The sequence below is a fragment of the Harpia harpyja genome, chromosome 9, assembly GCF_026419915.1.
Source record: "Harpia harpyja isolate bHarHar1 chromosome 9, bHarHar1 primary haplotype, whole genome shotgun sequence".
NCBI classification, from domain to species: Eukaryota; Metazoa; Chordata; class Aves; order Accipitriformes; family Accipitridae; genus Harpia; species Harpia harpyja.
Window position 1 is genome coordinate 1847538 of NC_068948.1, and position 19347 is coordinate 1866884.

The 19347-nt window shown below is 51.1% G+C and overlaps 1 protein-coding gene across 7 annotated transcripts in view; it reads left to right on the top strand.

Moving 5' to 3' along the window:
* ANKRD11 (ankyrin repeat domain containing 11) overlaps positions 1–18463 on the top strand; it is a 159720-nt gene extending 141257 nt beyond the window's left edge. For 6 of the 7 annotated variants that reach the window (XM_052795256.1, XM_052795257.1, XM_052795261.1 and 3 more), the window contains 9 exons: positions 1591–1761; positions 2948–3151; positions 5041–5183; positions 5633–5780; positions 6615–13348; positions 14652–14750; positions 14857–15000; positions 16161–16253; positions 17172–18463. In XM_052795256.1, the coding sequence (XP_052651216.1) occupies positions 1591–1761; positions 2948–3151; positions 5041–5183; positions 5633–5780; positions 6615–13348; positions 14652–14750; positions 14857–15000; positions 16161–16253; positions 17172–17357 (7922 nt within the window). In that variant the 3' untranslated portion in view covers positions 17358–18463. Of the gene's footprint in view, positions 1–1590; positions 1762–2947; positions 3152–5040; positions 5184–5632; positions 5781–5802; positions 6055–6614; positions 13349–14651; positions 14751–14856; positions 15001–16160; positions 16254–17171 lie in introns of those variants that run through there. The other variant, XM_052795263.1, reaches the window with a different exon arrangement.
* Positions 18464–19347: the final 884 nt, after the last annotated feature.

The following is a 19347-nucleotide window of genomic DNA, read 5'->3' on the forward strand; positions in this document are numbered from 1 at the left end:
CATTTGATAACTTTTGTAGCTGTGGCTGCTAAGAATGTCATTACTGGCCCTCTGCACGCAGTGGGAGCCCTGTAGTTAGCCTTGTTATAAACAAACTATATCGGTGCTTAGAAATAGATGTGAGCAAAGTTGGATTTTCCACTCGCACGCACTGTATCTTCCTTATGCTTCTTTGTGGGTTTAGGACAGTTGCCTGGTAGGAGGGATGCAGCTTGGCTGTTGGCAAGGAATTGCAGTGCTGCTCTGCACATAGATGTTCTGTCTCTCTTGCTTGGCTGGCTCCGTGGAAGAAAACTTAATTTTTGTTTCCTGAACTGGCACCTTGAAACTTTGTTCACCAAATGCATCCCTACAGTGGGTCTCTGGCGTGGCTGCGGCTCTGCGGACCCACTGGAGAGCACACAGCTCGATTTGTGCTTTCGCCGGACAGCATCAACAAGCAAGCAAACCAGAAGCGCAAAGGAAGGGCTGATAACTCTCCTTGCATGGGAAAAGGATCGATACTTGCCTAAAGAAAACTGGAAAAATAGTTAAGAAAAGCTGTAGAGTCAGGCTTCTCGCAGAGGTTAGGTGTGCGAGCTGGGCTGAACTGGGCAGCGGGGCGGGAGGCAGCAAGTTGCACAATGCTCGGCAGGGTCCAGTTCTCACCAGCTTGCAGCAGGCTGCTGTGTGGGTCGCTGGGAGCGAGGCTGGAGGTGCAGGGAGAGGCTGGGGTTTTGTCTCGCTCTTGTGCACATGGCATGCCAGCAGCAAATACTGGCTTTAGAGGCGGTTGTGCTCAGTCCCTCAGCAGGAGCTGCCTTTGTAGCTGGATGATTTAGGAGACCGAGTGTCAGGCTGGGACTTGGGGGATGACAAGCCGGGCACAGGGAGTTTCTTCCTCCCCTCCTGTTTGTTTGGGATTTTTTTTAGACGGATGCAGGAGTAGATGTGGCTAAGCAGTCGTCAGCCTGACCGCAGGTGGGTGCTCTGTGTTAGGCTGGAAGCAGCCTCTTTGGGAGGAGAGGGCCAGCCCGGTGCTCCCCAGGGCAGCGCACCCGTTTGGCTGCAGGGTCAGGGTCCTTGGTTTGATGATGATGAGGGGGTGAGATGGCAACGTTTCCGAGCTGTCAGCCTGTATCTCGTTAGCACTCTTTGTTGATGCTTTTAGATGCCTCCAGTTCAGTCCATGCTGTGGTGGTGTAAGGCTGCGTACGCTCCTCGAAGCACCATGGCATGAAATGGAGGCTCCTAGAAGCAAGATGGAAGGTACAGTACTGGCAGTGGCCCAACGAAGGACCCGCTCCCTCCCTCTTGTGCTGCTCTTTGATGGTGGGGGGAGAACTGGTAGAAGCCCGTGCCGGGAGAGACTGTCGGAGGAGCCGGTGGGCAGCAGGAGCGGTGCGTGTCCTGGCTGCAACCGCAAGCCCAGGCGGCCGCCCCACGTACTGGTGCTCCCACCACAGGGATACGTCCTTCACCGTAGGCTTTTCCATTTGCGAGACAACGGAAACGGAGTTAGAGAGCTGTTAGCACTTTGCTCAGAAACGAACGTGGTTTCAGTTACAGCGACATTCATGGCTTGTGTTTCTGTGTCTCCTTGCACCACAGAAAAGCAGGGTCCAGAGCGGAAGAGGATTAAAAAGGAGCCCGCCACCAGAAAGCCTGGCTTGCTTTTCGGAATGGGCCTTTCGGGGATCCGGGCAGGCTACCCGCTCTCCGAGCGCCAGCAAGTCGCTCTCCTTATGCAGATGACAGCAGAAGAGTCTGCAAACAGCCCAGGTGAGATCCGGAGGGTGGTTTTGCTCAGAGGTGTGGGCAGATGGGTGTGAGCTTGCAGCGAGAAGCTTGCGAATACCTGGGCTTCTCAGTGCCTGTCCCCGGGGTCACCAGGCGGTTCATCTCGCCGGCAGCAGAGATGAGCTGCCGCCCCCGGCGTGGTGAGGGGGGGACTGGTACGCTGCTCCGTGGGGTCTCCCCCCCCCTCAGCACTGTAGGTGGGATGCTGGAGCGGGGCAGCTCCAGGCACGGGCTGCTGCTGGGGTTCGCAGGTGGCTGCGGCTGCCCTTCCTTCTTCCAGTATAAGGCGGTAGCAGGAGATGTCCCACGGGCCGAATCCAGGCCACCACTGAGCCTGCCCTGGCTGCTTAACTAGAGCTTTGGTTCCACGGGAGCTTCCTGCACATCTGAGCTTTGCGTTTTCCACTGGCGTCTCAGGCTAACTCAGTAAAGGAGCATTGTGAATAAAAGTTAAAAGTATCATCCCTCTCTGGGTTTTTTAATGTTTCTTCTTGCGGAGAGGGATAAGACATGTAACCGCTGGAACTGTAACTTGAGATGCAGAGCAGCTGGAATGTGTTTGCCATGGATTTTGTATTTTAGTAATTTTTATCTGTTGCATACGTGACCCCCAGGGTTTTTAGAGGCACTGTGCTATCTGTATGCGCACATCTGCATCCTACACACAAACGTCGCGGCCTTTAGCCACATATTTTGTTGTTCTTAACACCAATCTGGCTGCTTATGTTGCTATTACTTAGGGGGGAAAAAAAGGCAAAAAGCTGTGTAGTCTTCAGAGCGTTCAGATGCTCTCCCAGGAAATGCGCAGTCTCCTCCCAAGGCTGTCAGACCTCACATGTACTTGGTAAAAGGCCACTTCCCTTAGGAAATGAGGTTTTAGGGTAAGGAGCTGCATTGTCTGCTCCTAAATCATGGGATTGCCTACAGTCTTTGCAAGGACTGCAGTTCTTGCCAGTGGGCTTTGGCAGCCTGCAATTAGTATCTGCATTATACACACAGAGGCTTTCCTCTGTCTTCACGTCAACTTCAAGAGATTCAGTTGCCTTTCGGTGCCTTGTGGTGAGCGTTTTGGGGGAGATGCGAGATGAAACGCGTTGCAAGAGCTCCCTCTAAGGGTGTAGGGCTTCCTTTGAATTGCGGTTCTTGACTGTTTCTCTCCTCCGTGCAGTTGACACAACACCAAAGCATCCCTCTCAGTCTACAGTTTGTCAGAAGGGAACTCCTAACTCTGCCTCCAAAACCAAAGATAAAGTAAATAAGAGAAACGAGCGAGGAGAGACTCGGCTGCATCGAGCTGCCATCCGAGGAGATGCCCGGCGCATCAAGGAGCTCATTATCGAGGGTGCAGATGTCAATGTGAAGGACTTTGCAGGTAACCAGCCAGCTGGTAGTACGGGCAGGGCAGCCCACGGATCCAAACCTTTTCCAACCTGGTTGCATGTTCCACCTCCAAGAATGGCTCCCACCAGAGAAAGTAGTTTCTTTATAACATGGATTTGCTACTTGTAAAGAGAGGATTAACCAAAAATAATGATTTTGCCCTTTGGGGAGAAAAAAGTCTTGCTGTCCTTTAAAAAAAAAACAAAAACCAACCTACTACGGATCTGCCAAAACAAGAAATCCCGGAAAAGCATCAGTTTCCTTGTTGGAGTTTGGGAGCTAAATTACCATTGTCCTGTCTGCTCTGAACATGCTCCCTCTCAGGACGGTGATGCTAGGCTGGGCTTGATCCGTAGCGATCCCTGGGGCTGCCGTGGCTCCACACTCTGAAACTGCAGCTGGGACCCTCTGGTGTGTTTTCTTATGCCCTTTCACATGGGTGCCGTCTTGGAAGTCTGGAGGGGGATTTGCAAAGGGAGGTGGGCTGTTTTAGCTCTTTTTTTACTTAAAATGTAAGAAATTATGTGCACAAAAATACTGAAAAGAGTGGGTTTGTAAAATCGTTGCTCCAGAGTTGAATGGCTGATGCCTGCAGCGTTCTGGGGTTTGTTTTTAAGTACTGAACATGGGGCTGCCGCTGACGGGGAGCGGTGCAAATGTGAAGGGTGAGGTCAGGCTCCCAGCTGTGCCAGCCGGGCACCCGAATTAGAGGAAACACTGACTGTCCTGACCCTCAGCTGCGGAGTAGCACCACCACCTCCTCCTCCTCCTCCTCAGCAGCACTGCCAAGCTCCTGCTTCTGGTGGTGGGAGTGGGGAAAGGAGCCTGGGTGTGGGGCTGTGGCCGCAAATGAGCCTGGGATGGGAACGGCCCCGAGTCCTGCAGCGAGAAGGCAGCCATGAGATGATGAACAGTGCCGTTCATGCACGCTCGTACCAACGATGGGGCTAAATTAGTGTGAGGCAGCCTGCCTTCCAGCACGTCCAAGAGCTTGACTTCGCTCTTTGCTCTTCTCTTTGCACGATTTTAGGGCTATAAATAGGTATGCATGTTCCTCTGCCTGTATGATTAATATCAGTGCTAGACTGAACTATCAGTTGTGATTAATTCTGGTCCCAGGTGCCCCTTTTTAATGCTCCAAGTGAAGGTAAAGGAATGAGCTCCCACGACACTATCAGCAAAATACCGAAAGAGCCACGCGCATTTGCTGGGAAACTTCAAAACAGTTTCTGCTTAAAAATAGTCTGTTTGAACATGATGAAATATTTCATTCTGTGTTCTTCGGAAGTTTGTTTGAGAACTAGAGCCACTGTTACTGTGGAGACCTGCTGTTTGGTTTCTCCCTGAGCCAGGGGCCTGTTTTGCAGTGGCATGGCTGCTTGCTTTGGAGAGCACACAAAAAATATTTGTGAGGTCTGTGTGGGGGATGTTTCAGAGCGATGTCTGCAGTTCAGAGCTCAATCCTGATCTGGGCGGCAGTGTTTCCCATACGGAGGAGTTGGAACGAGAAAGGATTTGAGACCTGACTTCCACATGGCATCAGCAATTCTCTTAATTTCCTACACAAAACTTTGCCTTTCCGTTTCCTGGGGCTCTGTCCATTCTGGCACGTGATCTGTCTGTGGCATGTTCCATGACCAGAGGGAAAAGTGGGATTGATTCAACTACTGCCTGGTTGGAGTAGCAAAGCAGAGCTGCAGGTTTCTTCCTGCTGTGCCATGGGGAGCAGGGCAAACGAGACCATCTTCTTGGCTGTCAGAGCCACAGACCCCTCGACACACCGGCACCTGCAGCGTCTGTGGATGGAGGTTACTTTTCACTGTCTCTAACTTTCTCTGTGTAAGGGTGATATCCGTGTTCTAAGTGTCCCTTTGCTTGCAGGCTGGACGGCGTTGCATGAGGCATGCAACCGGGGTTATTACGATGTTGCAAAGCAGTTGCTTGCTGCAGGCGCCGAAGTCAACACAAAGGGGTTGGATGACGACACCCCGCTGCATGATGCAGCGAATAACGGGCACTTCAAGGTTGGTTTTTGCTGGATTTCATAGCTGTGTTTTTAATGACTTTTTTTCCTTCGTGCTTCAAGCAGCCAACTGTGCAAATACAGAGATTCTGGTTATTTTATTATTATTTGGTGCTGATAGCCATGTAGGTGGCAAGAATTATCCTGCTCCAGTGCTGTTGAGTGTTTTACTTGTTTTTCCCCTGTGCAGGGGATAGTTCATTCTTCTTCTTCTGGAGTCGGGGAGGGAGCATGGCTTTGTGTCTTGTTCTTCTCCCTTCTTTCCTGCCCAGGTTGGTTCCTGTTGCTGGTTTTTGTCTCCTTTCTTATTGATGACTGTTAGTGCCATAAGGCATGTCCTGAGGATAGACTGCTTGAGGACATTCCCCTTTTAGTTACATATGAAAGTTGTACAAAAACCCTGGAGTTGAAACATCATGAACATCTTCAAGTCTCAATTTCTGTTTTCAGGTGGTGAAATTGTTGTTACATTATGGAGGGAATCCTCATCAAAGCAACAGGAAGGGCGAGACACCTTTAAAAGTAGCTAATTCTCCCACCATGGTGAATCTGCTCCTGGGAAAGACCACATACCCCTCCAGCGAAGAAAGCTCAACAGGTGAGATTGACCTTTATGTGAACATGGGAGTGATGTTTGTGGCCTGCAGCTATCTGTTAATACAGAGACGTTAAGAGGACAGTGAAGTTAAACTCTTGTCAGAATATCTGCACGCTGCTGCCACGGTCAGGAGTCCATCTGTAGCTGTAACCCAAATTCAGACAACATAACTACCAGCCTTTAGCTCCGGGAGCTCTAGCTGTTTGCCCTGGAAGCCTACGTTGAGATCACTTGCCTGGTGCAATCGAGATGTAGGATTGGAAGCCAATTGCAGGTAAATGGATGTCTTACCTTTAAAATGTGGGTAATATTCCAGCTCATGCATAGAGAGGAGGAGGTTTGCGTGCACGTCATGTATTCCCGTCCCTCCCCAGTTGGAGGGCACAGCGCTCGGCTGTACCAGTGCTGACGTTTCAGGTTGTGCTCCCGTGCTGTCCCTCAGCCTGTCCCATGAGTGACACTATTGTGGCTGTGCCAGGTGGGAAACGCTGGAGGTTTTAATTAGTGCTAATTAGAGTTCCAGTCTTACGGGGAGTCTTGACCTACGCTGTGTATGAGTGTGCAGTCATAACCCTGTTAAAAAGTTCTTTTCTTGATACACCCAGGATGTTGTTTGGAGGAATGCCCCATGCAGGTTTGAGATTGGATAGCTATTCCTTTCTAAAAGCTCTCCCAGCCTGGCATTTTGAGCTTTCAGCTGCAAACTTAGCAAAGGCTGGGTGAGGCAAAAGGGCAGCAGGGCCATTCGCAGGGGTTCACGTCTGCAGCAGACTGATGATGTTCCCTCCCGAAACCCCTCACAGCCCTTAACACATTGTTCTTCTCTCTCTGCAGAGACCTCAGAAGAGGAGGATGCCCCTTCCTTCGCTCCCTCCAGCTCTGTTGATGGCAATAACACAGACTCAGAGTTTGAGAAGGGTTTGAAGCACAAGCCCAAGGCCCAGGAGCCCCCCAAAACCATCACCCCGGTGAAGGATGAGTATGAATTTGATGAGGACGATGAGCAGGACCGGGTCCCGCCAGTCGATGACAAACATTTGCTGAAAAAGGATTACAGAAAAGAGACTAAAGCAAACAGTTTCATTTCCATACCCAAAATGGAAGTGAAAACTTATACTAAAAATAACACAATTACACCAAAGAAAGCTGCCCACCGCATCCTGTCGGACAGCTCGGACGAGGAGGAGACCAGCGTTGCTGTGGGGACGGGGGAGAAGCTCCGACTTTCGACCCACTCAATATTGCCCAGCAGCAAGATTCGGGAGCCCGCCAGCACAAAGCCGCAGAAGGAGAAAAGCAAAGTAAAAAAGAAGCGGAAGAAGGAGACGAAAAGCAAAGAGGTTCGGTTTGGCAAAAAAAATGACAAATTTTGTTCCTCTGAATCAGAGAGTGAAAATGTGGAGAGTGAGGAGGATGATAGAGACTCTCTTCAGAGCTCTAGCTGTGTAAAGGACTCCAGGCTAGTGCTAAAGGAATCCTCCTTGTTTAACTCTCTGTCTGCCTCATCGACCTCTTCTCATGGGAGTTTAGCATCCCAGAAACATAATCCTAATCTTACAGAACAGCACTCCAAGCACTGGAGGACGGACAATTGGAAAACCATATCTTCTCCAGCTTGGTCAGATGTCAGTTCCTTATCGGACTCCACCAGGACGAGACTGACGAGCGAGTCAGACTATTCGTCCGAGGACTCGAGCTTAGAGTCGCTAAAGCCAGTCAGGAAGAAACCAGAGCACAAAAAGAAAAACACCCCACACAACACTGTTTCTGAGAAAAAGAATTCATTCCATAGCAATGTGGATGGAGCAATTCCAAAGCTGGACAAGGAGGGGAAGGTTGTTAAAAAGCATAAAACAAAACACAAACATAAAAACAAGGAGAAGGGGCAGTGTCCCATCAGCCAAGACATTAAAATAATCAAAACATTTTCTTTTGAGTTTGAGGACTCTAAACAAAAGCCTGAGAAAGGCTTGATAGTAGAGACAGAAAATCCAGTCGAAAACAAGTTGAAAGTGTTAAAGCATGAGAGAGAACACAGTAAGAAGGAGGAAAAGCTCCCCAAAGGTAAAGTGGAGGAGAAGGAATGGTTGTTTAAAGATGAGACTGGAAAATCCTCAAAAGAGGAGAAATCTTTAAGAAAAGTCAAAGATGGTAGTAAAGACATGAGCAAATCCTTCAGAGAAGGATTAAGTAAATCAGAAAAAGAGAAACCTGTAAAGGAGAAGTCTCCCAAAGAGGAGAAGCCAAGAATACACAAGGAGGAGAGAAAGAAGAAGTCAAAGGACAAGCAGTCAAAATCTGAAAAGAAGAATGAGCTGAAGGAGGAGAAGGTTTCTAAACTAGAGAAAGAAAAATCCTTCAAGGAAGAGAAAGAAAAATGCAAAAAAGAAAAACTTTACAGGGATGAGTCTGGGTTTGATGAGTTTAATAACAAAAACCAATTTCCCGAAAGTGAGGACACGAAGTTCAGCCTTTCGGATGATCAGCAAGAGAGGTGGTTTTCAGACTTGTCTTCTGATTCATCCTTCGATTTCAAAGGTGAAGATAGCTGGGATTCTCCAGTAACAGATTTCAGGGAGATTAAAAATGACACCGTGGCAAAACTAATCATAGAACCCATGAAAGAGGAAATTAAAGACAAGAAAAAGGACAATAAAACGAAAGAGAAGAAGGAATACAACGAGAAACGTAATGAAAAGGACACTTTCTTAAAGAAGAAAGAGAGGGACTATGTAGACAAAAGCTCCGAGAAGAAAAAGGACCAAACGGACAGACACAAAGTTACTCCTAGTTATTTGCCTGAAAAGGATAAGAAAAGGAAGGATTCTGCAGAGAGTGTCAAGGAGAGGAAGGAAAAAGATACAGGTGAAACCAACAAGGACAGAAAAGATTCCTCTGATGGCTCTAAAGATCGAAAAGATACCAAAACAAAGCAGGAGGAGCCCTATCGAGATGACTTTAAAGAATACAGCTGCGAAACGTTCTTCAAGGATAAGTCTGACCCCGAATTCAGTGGTAAAACTCTGGAGAGTTGGGAGAGGCACCATTCTGGAAAGGAAAAGGAGAAGAAAGATGCTCCTGATAAAGAAAAAAAAGAAAAAGTGAAGCCAGAAAAATACAAGGAAAAATCCAAAGAAGGCGACAAGGAGAAAAATGAAAAAGTTGCTCCTGAGAAAATCCTGAAAGACAAAGAACTAGACAAGAGTTTCAAAGAGAAAAAAGAAACTAAAGAGAAGTACAAAGACCTGCACAGCAAAGACAAAGAAAGGAAGAGTTCTTTTGACCAGGTTAAAGAGAAGAAAGAGAAAAACTTCTCCGCGGATCGGGAGGACTTCTCTGAGAAAAAGGATGAGAAGAAAGGCAAGGAGAAAAGCTGGTACAGCATTGCAGACATCTTCACAGATGAAAGCGAAGACGAGAGGGATGATTACAGCTTGACTGGGTTCAAAGTCAGTGACTCTGCTGGGAGCGAAATGCATCGTCTGGACAGTCTGCAGGAGAAGGATGATGGTGCAGCTGCTGAGAAGGAGCTGTACCCCGACAAGCACCGCAAGTACTCCTCCGACCGGCAACATTCAGGAGAGAAACAGAAAGATAAGGACTCCAAGGAGAAGAAGAAGGACAAAGGAACATCGGAAGGGGGAAAAGAGAAGAAGGAGAAGAGTTCCTTTGAAAAACACAAAGAGAAGAAAGATAAAGACTCTACCGAGAAGTACAAGGACAGGAAAGACAGAACGTCCATAGATTCCACTCAAGAGAAGAAAAACAAGCAAAAGCTCCCAGAGAAGGCTGAAAAGAAACATGCCAATGACGACAAGGTGAAAAGCAAGCATAAGGAGAAGCCGGATAAAGAGCATTCCAAAGAGAAAAAGTCTTCGAAAGGAGGGGAGTCGGAGAAGAGCCTGCTGGAGAAATTGGAGGAGGAGGCTCTGAATGACTATAGAGATGACTCCAATGACAAAATCAGTGAGATCTCTTCTGACAGCTTCACAGATCGAGGACAAGATCCAGGACTGACCAGCCTCTTTGAGTCTTCTAACCTTTCTCTTACTGATGCTGCTGAAGAAAAGTTTAAGGACTCTCTCCCTTTACCCTGCTTGCAGGACAAACTCAAGGAGAAGGAGAGACACAGACATTCTTCATCTTCGTCAAAGAAAAGTCACGAGAAGGAAAAAGCAAAGAAGGAGAAGACTGAGAAAAAGGAAAAAACAGAAGAATTCAAAGACTCCAGCAGCAGAAAGGATTCCACTCATTATGAAAAAGATTTCTCTGTGGATGGGGAGGCTTTTAGCACTTCCTACAACATGAAGGCAGAGCCTGATGAGGAACCAGAGAAAAGCATTGATTACTTATTTTCTGAAAAGAAAGATAAAAATGATTCTGAAAGAGAGCTGTCAAAGAAGGCGGAAAAAGAAAAGACTTACGGTTCCAGCACCATCAGCACAGTTAAAGAGAAAAAGAAGCGAGATAAACACAAGGAAAAATGGAAGGAGGAAAAGGAAAAGCATAGAGACAAACATGCAGATGGTTTCTTTAAACATCACAAAGACGAGCCAAAGTCAACGCTTAAAGACAAGGACAATCCTCAAGTTACCACCTTTAAAGATAAATCAAAGGAGGACAACCTCAAATTCGGCGAAACCAAACTGAAGGAGAAGCTGAAGGAGAACCAAGAGAAAGACAAATCGGAATCAATAAAAATAAGCAACGGGAATGAAAAAATAACCCTTTCCAAAGACAGTGGCAAGAAAGATGCCAGGCCAAGGGAGAAACTTCTGGGAGACGGTGATTTGATGATGACCAGCTTTGAGAGGATGCTGAGCCAGAAAGACCTGGAAATCGAGGAGCGCCACAAAAGGCACAAAGAGAGAATGAAGCAAATGGAGAAAATGAGGCACAGGTCCGGAGACCCCAAATTAAAGGACAAACTTAAAAGCTCGGAAGATGTGCGCAAGAGGAGTCTGGATCTGGCAACAAAGAAGCCGTTAACGTTGGATACTCAGCTCAAGGACAAGAAACTTAAGGAGTTGGGTCCACTGACTCCTATCCTGTCACCGGAAAACAAGGCACAGCCTGCTGTTGGCACAGACTCTAAGGACTGGATAACGGGTCCTCAGCTGAAGGAAATCCTCCCGGCATCTCCCAGGCCGGATCAGAACCGGCCGACGGGAGTCCCGACCCCGGCGTCCGTCGTCTCTTGTCCAAGCTACGAGGAGGTGATGCAGACACCCAGGACTCCTTCGTGCAGCAACGAAGACTACACGGACCTGATGTTTGAGTGCGCGGACTCACAGCACTCGCTGCCCATATCCACGATGTCCATGAACGCCTGTTCTCCATCTTTCTTCGACCGATATGCGAATGTTTCCAGTGGGCTCCCCGAGAATCCAAGTCAGACCCCGACTCGTACCATACCCTCCACGAACCTTTATCGTTCCATCTCAGTTGATATCAGAAGGGCACCTGAAGAAGAATTCAGTGTCGGAGATAAATTTTTCAGACAGCAAAGCGTCCCAGCAACATCAAATTATGACTCTCCAGTGCAGCATTTAATGGAGGAGAAAGCTCCCCTTCCTTCTGTTCCTGCTGAGAAGTTCCAGTGTTTATCTCCTGGGTATTACTCACCAGATTATGGGGTTTCATCACCGAAAGTGGAAGCTTTGCACTGCGCGCCAGGAGCTGTCAGCGGAGTCGCCCAGTCGCCTGAAAGTGTCTTTTCTGGTTTGCAAGCAAAATCCTCCCCTTCGCACAGAGATGAATTGCTGGCTCCTTCTGTAGAAAGTGCTCTTCCCCCCGACCTCGGCATGCCCTTGGATACCACGGAAGAGCAGCAAGCTACTGCCTCCATTATGCCACCAGAATCTACCTACTTACCACCAATTGAAGAAAACCATTTTAGTTCGGGTATGCCAGAACAAAACAATATAGACTGGGATAACCCTCCTTCCAGAAACCCTGACGCCGCCATTCCTCCCACCCTGATGGGTAACCCGGCAGAGCACTCTGTCAGCTGGTCCATGGGCTCAGAGCTTCTGATGAAATCTCCCCAAAGGTTTTCCGAGTCCCCTAAACCTCCGCTCTGTTCCCTAGAGCCGATTCATCCTACACCAGTAGCCTTCATTCCCACAGATACTTCCTACCCCGTTTCTCCCATATCTTACCCTCTGTCAGTGTCTGAACCAGGGCTCGATGAAGTCAAGGAGGATGCTGAGGAAGCAGTTCCAGGAGAAATAGCGAATGCCGAAGAGCAAGCTCCGTACATGTCCCCTACTAGGTTAGACACGTTCTTCAATAACTGCAAGCCTCTTCCAGAAGAAGCACCTGAGATACCTCCAGAGCCTCCCTGTATGCCAGCAGAACCTCAGGCAGAAGTTGTTAGCACGCCAGAAAACAACTATTTGGAAAACAACAACGCTGCACCTGCAAATACAGAGGAGGCGGTAACGTGGCCTGATCCCTTCACCAATACAGAAGATGACTTGGACCTTGGCCCCTTCTCGCTGCCAGAGCTGCCGCTCCAACCTAAGGATGTTGCAGAGACAGAGATGACTGAGGCAGAAGCGGTAGAAGAAAGCCCAGCAGCAGCTTCAGAAACAAGCGCTGGGATCGTTAAAGCGAGCGCATCCGTAATAGCATCTGGTGAGCCGGAGGAGCCGCCGGCCATCCAGGCAACGGCCGTCCTGCCCGTGGAGACGGAGCCACAAGCAGAGGAGCAGAAACCAGAAGTGGCTGCACAAGAAGCCACCTCAGAAACGCTGAACGTAGCTGAGGAAAAAGGAGCGGAGGACTCAGAAGCACAGATTTTCCAGCAGACCCCATCCGAGTCTGCTCAGGCGGAGAGCAAAGAGGTGGAGGCCGTGCACGAAGACCTGTCGTCTTCTGGTGGGGTGGCCGAGAGCGGCTCCCAGGCTGGTCCCCCACCCGCAGCCACCGCCGAGGGCAGCGTTTCACAGGAGGGTGCTGTGGCACGCGGTGGGAGCCAAGTCCCTTCCTCCCAGGCAGACGCACCTCCGGGCAACGCTCAAGCAGAAATCGTTGAACCAGTACAAAAACCAGTAGCAGAAGCTCCCAAACCTCCCAAAATAGAAGAGATTCCTCAGCGGATTACCAGGAACCGGGCTCAGATGCTCGCCAACCAAAACAAGCAGAACGCCGCCTCTTCTGAGAAGGAATTTCCTCCTGTTTCTGCGCCCGCCACACGTGCCAAAGGCCGCATTACAGAGGAGGACGATTCCCAGGCTCAGCACCCGCGCAAGCGCCGGTTCCAGCGCTCCAACCAGCAGCTGCAGCAGCAGATCAACACTTCCACCCAGCAGACGAGGGAGATGATACAGCAAACACTGGCAGCTATCGTAGATGCTATAAAACTGGACGACATTGAACCTTATCACAGTGACAGGTCCAACCCCTACTTCGAGTACCTCCAGATCAGGAAAAAGATTGAAGAGAAGCGGAAAATCCTCTGCTATATTACTCCCCAAGCTCCGCAGTGCTACGCTGAATATGTCACCTATACAGGCTCCTACCTGTTGGATGGCAAGCCTCTAAGCAAGCTCCATATTCCAGTGGTGAGTCACCTTCTCTCTTTAAACCACAGCATCAGGGACTGTCCCCTCCCTTGCTGCTACAAGCACAGCCCAGATTATCCCCTTATGCATCATGAGCGCCCTTGCAATGCCAACGGCACCCCGGCCGTGGCTTTAGCCAGCTTTTAGAACATGCTCATGACGACGAATCTAAGCCTTGGTAAGTGGATGGCTGCGTGATAAATGCATCCTCTGAGATGCTGTATTTTTGCAGAGAAGACCTTGGGCTGTGGTTAGGAACCTGAGATTTGTTCAGGCTTTAGAGCAAGTTTGTATGAATTCACGGGATTTGAGGCTGGAAGGCAAAACTGCTTTGCACAAGCAGTTTAGTAATTGGATAATGAACCTGGAAGACCGTAGGAAAAAGATGGCTCTTAACTCCTGCCTTCATTTTCCCAAGCACCGATATTTGACTTGCCGATAGCACACACACTCCTTGGCAGTGGGATCTGCATTTCACTGCTGTGCTGCATGAATGGACTTGCTAATACAGATGCATCAATAAACTTAATGCTGCAGGCAGTAAATCCGGGATCCAGCCTGGAGGAGGAGGGTCGATACGACCGGCCACGTCAGGCTTCGTTCCCTGCTGCAGGCAGGGTGACGTACCCCGGTCTGCGGGTATTTCTGTTGCAGCGTAGTCCATGCGTGAGTTACTCTTTGCATGAGTTAATACATGCTTTGCCTGCCCCAGCACCGCAGTGGTTGTAGCCTGTGTTCTCATCTGCTTCTTCCTTCCTAGACTAACCCAGAGCCGCCTGCTCCTCTGTTCTGCAACTTGGGCTGTGCTCGAGGAGCGCCTTGCTCCCCAGGAAAGCACAGGACAGATCAGGACGCAGGCACCCTTCCTGGTGTGCAGGCTGGCCTGCTGCCGGCAGCATTTCTCCAACAGTATCATCCCCTTTGTCAGATGCACTCAGGCCCCTTTACAAACTGTCCTTGCAGCCCGTGGGGTGATTCACGCTCCGGTTCTGCAGGCTGAGCTCGTCTCTCGGCACTGGACATCTCTTGCCCTGTTGTCTCACTCCTCACTGTGGTCTGAGCACTGGCAGGACGTTGTCCTTTGCCTCCTGAGGAAATAGGCAGATTTTCTCCTCCGGCAAGCTCCGTACAGCACCCCGCAGGGTGGCACCGGCTCCCTCTCCGAGCCCTGGGCCAAGGTGCATTTCGGCTACGTGGCCATGCCTCAGGCAGGGCCCTGCGTGGTGGGGGGAGCAGGCGGCCCCCGCGGGCTGTGCACCCACAGCGTTGCTGGCTCTAACCCTCCGCCGTCGTGTGCCCGCAGATCGCCCCGCCGCCATCGCTCGCGGAGCCTCTGAAGGAGCTCTTCAAGCAGCAGGAAGCCGTCCGGGGAAAGCTGCGGCTCCAGCACAGCATAGAGCGGGTAAGGGAGCACTCCGGGGAAAGTCCTGCTGGGGAAGAGGTCCCGAATTTCCTCTGCTGGGGAGACTGAGGCTGCCACGCTCACTGCTTCGTTTGTTCTTCCTCAGGAGAAGCTCATCGTCTCCTGTGAGCAGGAGATTCTGAGAGTTCATTGTCGGGCAGCAAGGACTATTGCCAACCAGGCTGTGCCCTTCAGTGCCTGCACCATGCTGCTGGACTCCGAGGTCTATAACATGCCTCTAGAAAATCAGGTCAGTGCCTGTCTTGGTGGTGAAGAAGTGTCTCAGAGGTGCTGTGCAAGACCCCGAGGGAGACGGTGCTTTTCTGGACAGAGGGAGGGAGGGAGGGATGTAGGCAGGAGTTACTAATGCTCTCCCTGCTCAGGTGCCTGTCACCCACCGTGGCACGCAGATGCAGGACATACTGCAGGAGCCCTCCCCAGCACGTCCCCAGGTTGCCTAATCTGACTCAGTTTCTGGTGTCGCACGTTCTGGGATACCCCATGTGCATGCCAGGAAAGGAAATGCATCCGGGAACACGGGGATACAGGGAGCATCGTGTCTCTTTAGGAGCAGAGATGACTCACATTTATCAGTGAGTCTCAGGATCCTCTGCATTTCTTCTTGATCAGGATCATCTGCACACTTGAAAGGTTTATTTTACTACACTCTGGGATATCTTTTCCTGTTGAAGGAAGGGGAGAGAGCCATTAAATTGATTTGTGTCTGAATAGTGGCTTTGAAAGAGACAGACTGTCTCACAGCCCACAAAAAATGGTCATTTCTTCCTTCGATTTCACGTCGTTCTGTGCTGGAGAAAGGGGAATCATGTCCGGTTTCTGCAGCTGGTGGCCGTGCGGCTGCGCTGGTCCTGAGCCATCCCACCAGCACCCTCTGCAGCCCGCGCCCTGCAGCTGCCGCCAGCCCAGCTTGCTCGGGGAAGCATGCTGCTGCATTGCGGGAGGGATCCTGGGCAGAAGATGGGATCCTGGAATTTATTAATGACCTGGTGTATTGATCCAGGAGCCTTGACTTATCTCTCGGCACTTCCCAGCCAAGTGTCTGTGCTTCTACAGCGAAGACGTCATGATCTTGGGCATGAGCTGAAGGAGACAGAGAGGTGTGGGTGCCGTGGCAGGCTGGCATGGACAGATTCTCCGCAGAGCAAGCAAAAATGGGGAGTGCGTGCATGCATGCATCTCTGTCTGAGGCTGAAGCCCCTGGCAAAGCGCTGCAAGAGCAGCGGGGAGCAGCGTGCTCTATTCTCCCTCCCTGCAGGCACCTTTCTTGTTTCTGATGAGTGTGTACCCTAAGAGGGGTTTGAATATGGCCTGTTAGACCTGTGACTGCTTAAAGTAAAAAAAAAAAAAAAAAATCTACTGTGTAATTCTCTTTTGCTGTCTTTTGCATAGGGAGACGAAAACAAATCGGTCAGAGACCGCTTCAACGCGCGACAGTTCATTTCCTGGTTGCAAGACGTGGATGACAAGTATGATCGAATGAAGGTGAGAGGCGCGGGAGACCCGGTGCTCCGGGCTGCCGCTGCAGCGCGTGGGCAGCAGCAGGTCCTGCTGCTCTGCCTGCTGCCGGGAGGGTTTCCCCAATAGCCTGGAAGCTGCCTTTGTGGTTCCCAAAAATGTGGTGGGAGCAGATGTCCCAAGGTAGATCTGGGCAGCGTTACGTGATGGGGGATGCTTTTGTGCACGGCACAGCGGAGAGGTGGGAGCCTCTGCGGGGACTATGGGAGCGCAGTTGCCTCTCCTGGTTCCAGAAAGGGGGAAGGGAGACACGTTCTGCTTAGGGTTGTCTGGCTGGCTGTTACTCTGCTTCGTGCCATATGGTCTGGAGCTTTCTCGGTCAGTTAAACCCTCAGGGCCTGCTCTTCGCCAGCAACACATGCTGCAGCAAGCTCAAAACCTATGGCAGACTTCAAGGTGGCAGGAGCCCGTGCAATGATTTTCCAGAGTGCTGTGCAGAGCTCTGGGTGGCAAACTGGCACGGTAGGGAGCAGGGACGATGGCGCTTTCAGCCGGTGACACGGAGGGAGTTGGCAGCTCTGACGAAGGGAGCAGGACCCTGCTCTCGGGCAGCCGAGGGCCACTGTGGGGGCCGATGGGGACTGTCTGCCGAGGCTGTCGCCAGCGGGGTCAGTGCTCTTGAGTGCTTACAAGCCTTTAAAAGCTGCCCCATGAGGCCCTTTTGGCTTTGCCCCTGCTCCTGCTGGAATCGGGCTCCGCAGACGTCCCAAGTCCACGTTTCTTCCTGCAAGGATGCGTGCGGCATCCCTCGCTCCATTTGCCGCTCTGCCCGCTGCGATGGCTGCAGGTCCCCTGCCTTGGCTAGGTGGGACGGGCAGCAGGAGCCGTTCCTGCCCTCTCCCGCCCACCCCTCATCTCTGCTTGCTTTTATTTCCCCCGATCCAGACGTGCCTGCTCATGCGACAGCAACATGAAGCTGCCGCCTTGAACGCAGTGCAAAGGATGGAGTGGCAGCTGAAAGTGCAGGAGTTGGACCCCGCGGGGCACAAATCCCTCTGCGTGAACGAGGTGCCCTCGTTCTATGTGCCAATGGTCGACGTGAACGATGACTTTGTGCTCTTGCCGGCATGACAGTTCAAAACCAGGAGACATCACTGAAAACTGGCAAGGACGGGAGCCCTCCGAGGTCGGGCGGTCGAGCTCACATTCACCCTTACCGCTTGCTGATGAATCCCTGGTCAGAGGAGGAGGAAGCAGCTATCGGCAGAAAACAAAACAATAAGAAAAATAATTGCACTTTCTTCACAACGCGTCCCTCGCTTCCGGACTGACGGCAGCTCCGCCGGGCAGCGGGCCGGGGCGCATCTCCTTTCCAACCGGCTGCTGCGGCAGGGAGGCAGCCGGTCTGCGCGGGCAGCGAGCACTCACCGGCCAAGAGACTGGCAGAGGCGTGGAGGGAGGAGGCCAAGGACACCATTTGTGTGTTGCAGAAGCTGCTGAGCGGGGCCAGCAACCACGTGATTCATGTACTTGTGAACACCGTGATTTCCAGCTCTCTGTTTTCCACCGGTCGCGGATCTCCTCTCGGAGAAGCTGCAGTAGGAAACCATGGGGGGAGGGGGGGGTGTTTGAGTTTCTCGTTCCATCCTGGGTATGTCTAAAAAAAAAAAAAAACCAACAAAAAACAAAAAAAAAACCAACAAAAAAAAAACCCACAAACAAAAACAATTAGAAACAAAAAAGACAGCGTCCAACTTGGGCAGACGCGGCTCTGAAGGTGTGGACGGCTCCGGGCTGCGGAGGTGGGGTGCGCCCGCGGCGCCCCGCAGCAGCCGCTCGCCACCGTTTCGGGAGAGCAGAGGAGCCGCCTGCGCACCGTGCGCCGGGGCGGCACGGCCAGCGGCGGGTGGGGAAGCGGTGACGCAGAGAAAGGACTTTGCCAACTGTGTTTTTAATGGAGTAAAATCCATGTGGTTTATATATTTTTTCCTTTAATCTTGGGCATTTCGTTTCTCTTTCTGAGAACATAACTTGAAAACACTACAGAGCCAATACTCATATAAAGAAAAATTGTATCCCATAAATGCTGTACAGTTTTTATATACATTAACAATGTACTTTTGCTGCCTTCTAGATAATTTATTTTGCAACACATTACTGCACAGTTGTAAATAACTTATGTACTGTAACATCACTTTCAGTTATGTGTAAAGAAATAAATAAATTAATTAAAATTATCTTTGTATGTACAGTTTACCCTAGGCAGCAGTTTCCCTGTCAAGGAAAAAATAAGGGCCAGGACGGTGTGCAGCGTTACTTGGAAGCCCGTCTGACGCACTCAGGTACGCACGGGGAGTCTGACCCACAGTCCGTACTGCGGGGATCTCTGGATGCTGACCTGATTTTTAACACCACGTTGTTATTCTCCTCTTTTCCCTGCCCCTTTGCGTTCGGTGGAATTGGAAACCTGGCGGTGCCGACCCTGCAGCTGTGCCAACCCTGCAGCTGGTTGTGGTGGGGGGGGGACCATGGGGAGAGGGGAGCCCCCATGTGCCACGAGCCAAATGGGGGTACAGAGTGACGTGAAGAACGATGTTTGGGCTCGGGCTGGTGAGTTTGATGGACCCCATAGGGGCTGCGAATTGAGGAGCTGATGTTTTGGGGCTGCAGAGTTTGGACAAGGACGGGTGGAGCCCAGCGCTGCCCTGGCGTTGCAGGTCGTCGTGCTGGGGCATTGGTACTCGGTGCTTTCTGGATCAAGAGGCCGGTTGCTGGTAGGGCCGGCAGGGAAATGGTTTCTTGGCAGCTGGGACGGCGCTGCCGGCGTGAGCTGGAGCCCAGGAGCCTGCGGCAGGGCTTGCAGCCAGCGGTGCTTTGTGCTGGTGTCCTGTTGCCGGCGCCTAGCCGGGCTCCTGGGGTGCTGTGCCGGCCACTGCTGCGCTCCCAGCCACCTCCTTTCTCTCCTTTCCTTCTTTTTAATACTGAACCTCGGAAATCGGTCGCGTGGATTGCTGCTACCCCGTGGGCTGAATTCACCCTCGCTCGTGGGGCTGGTGAGGACGGTGCCGCGTGGCACGTGGTGCTCCCGGCTGTGCCAGTCCTGACGCCAGCCCTGCGCCTG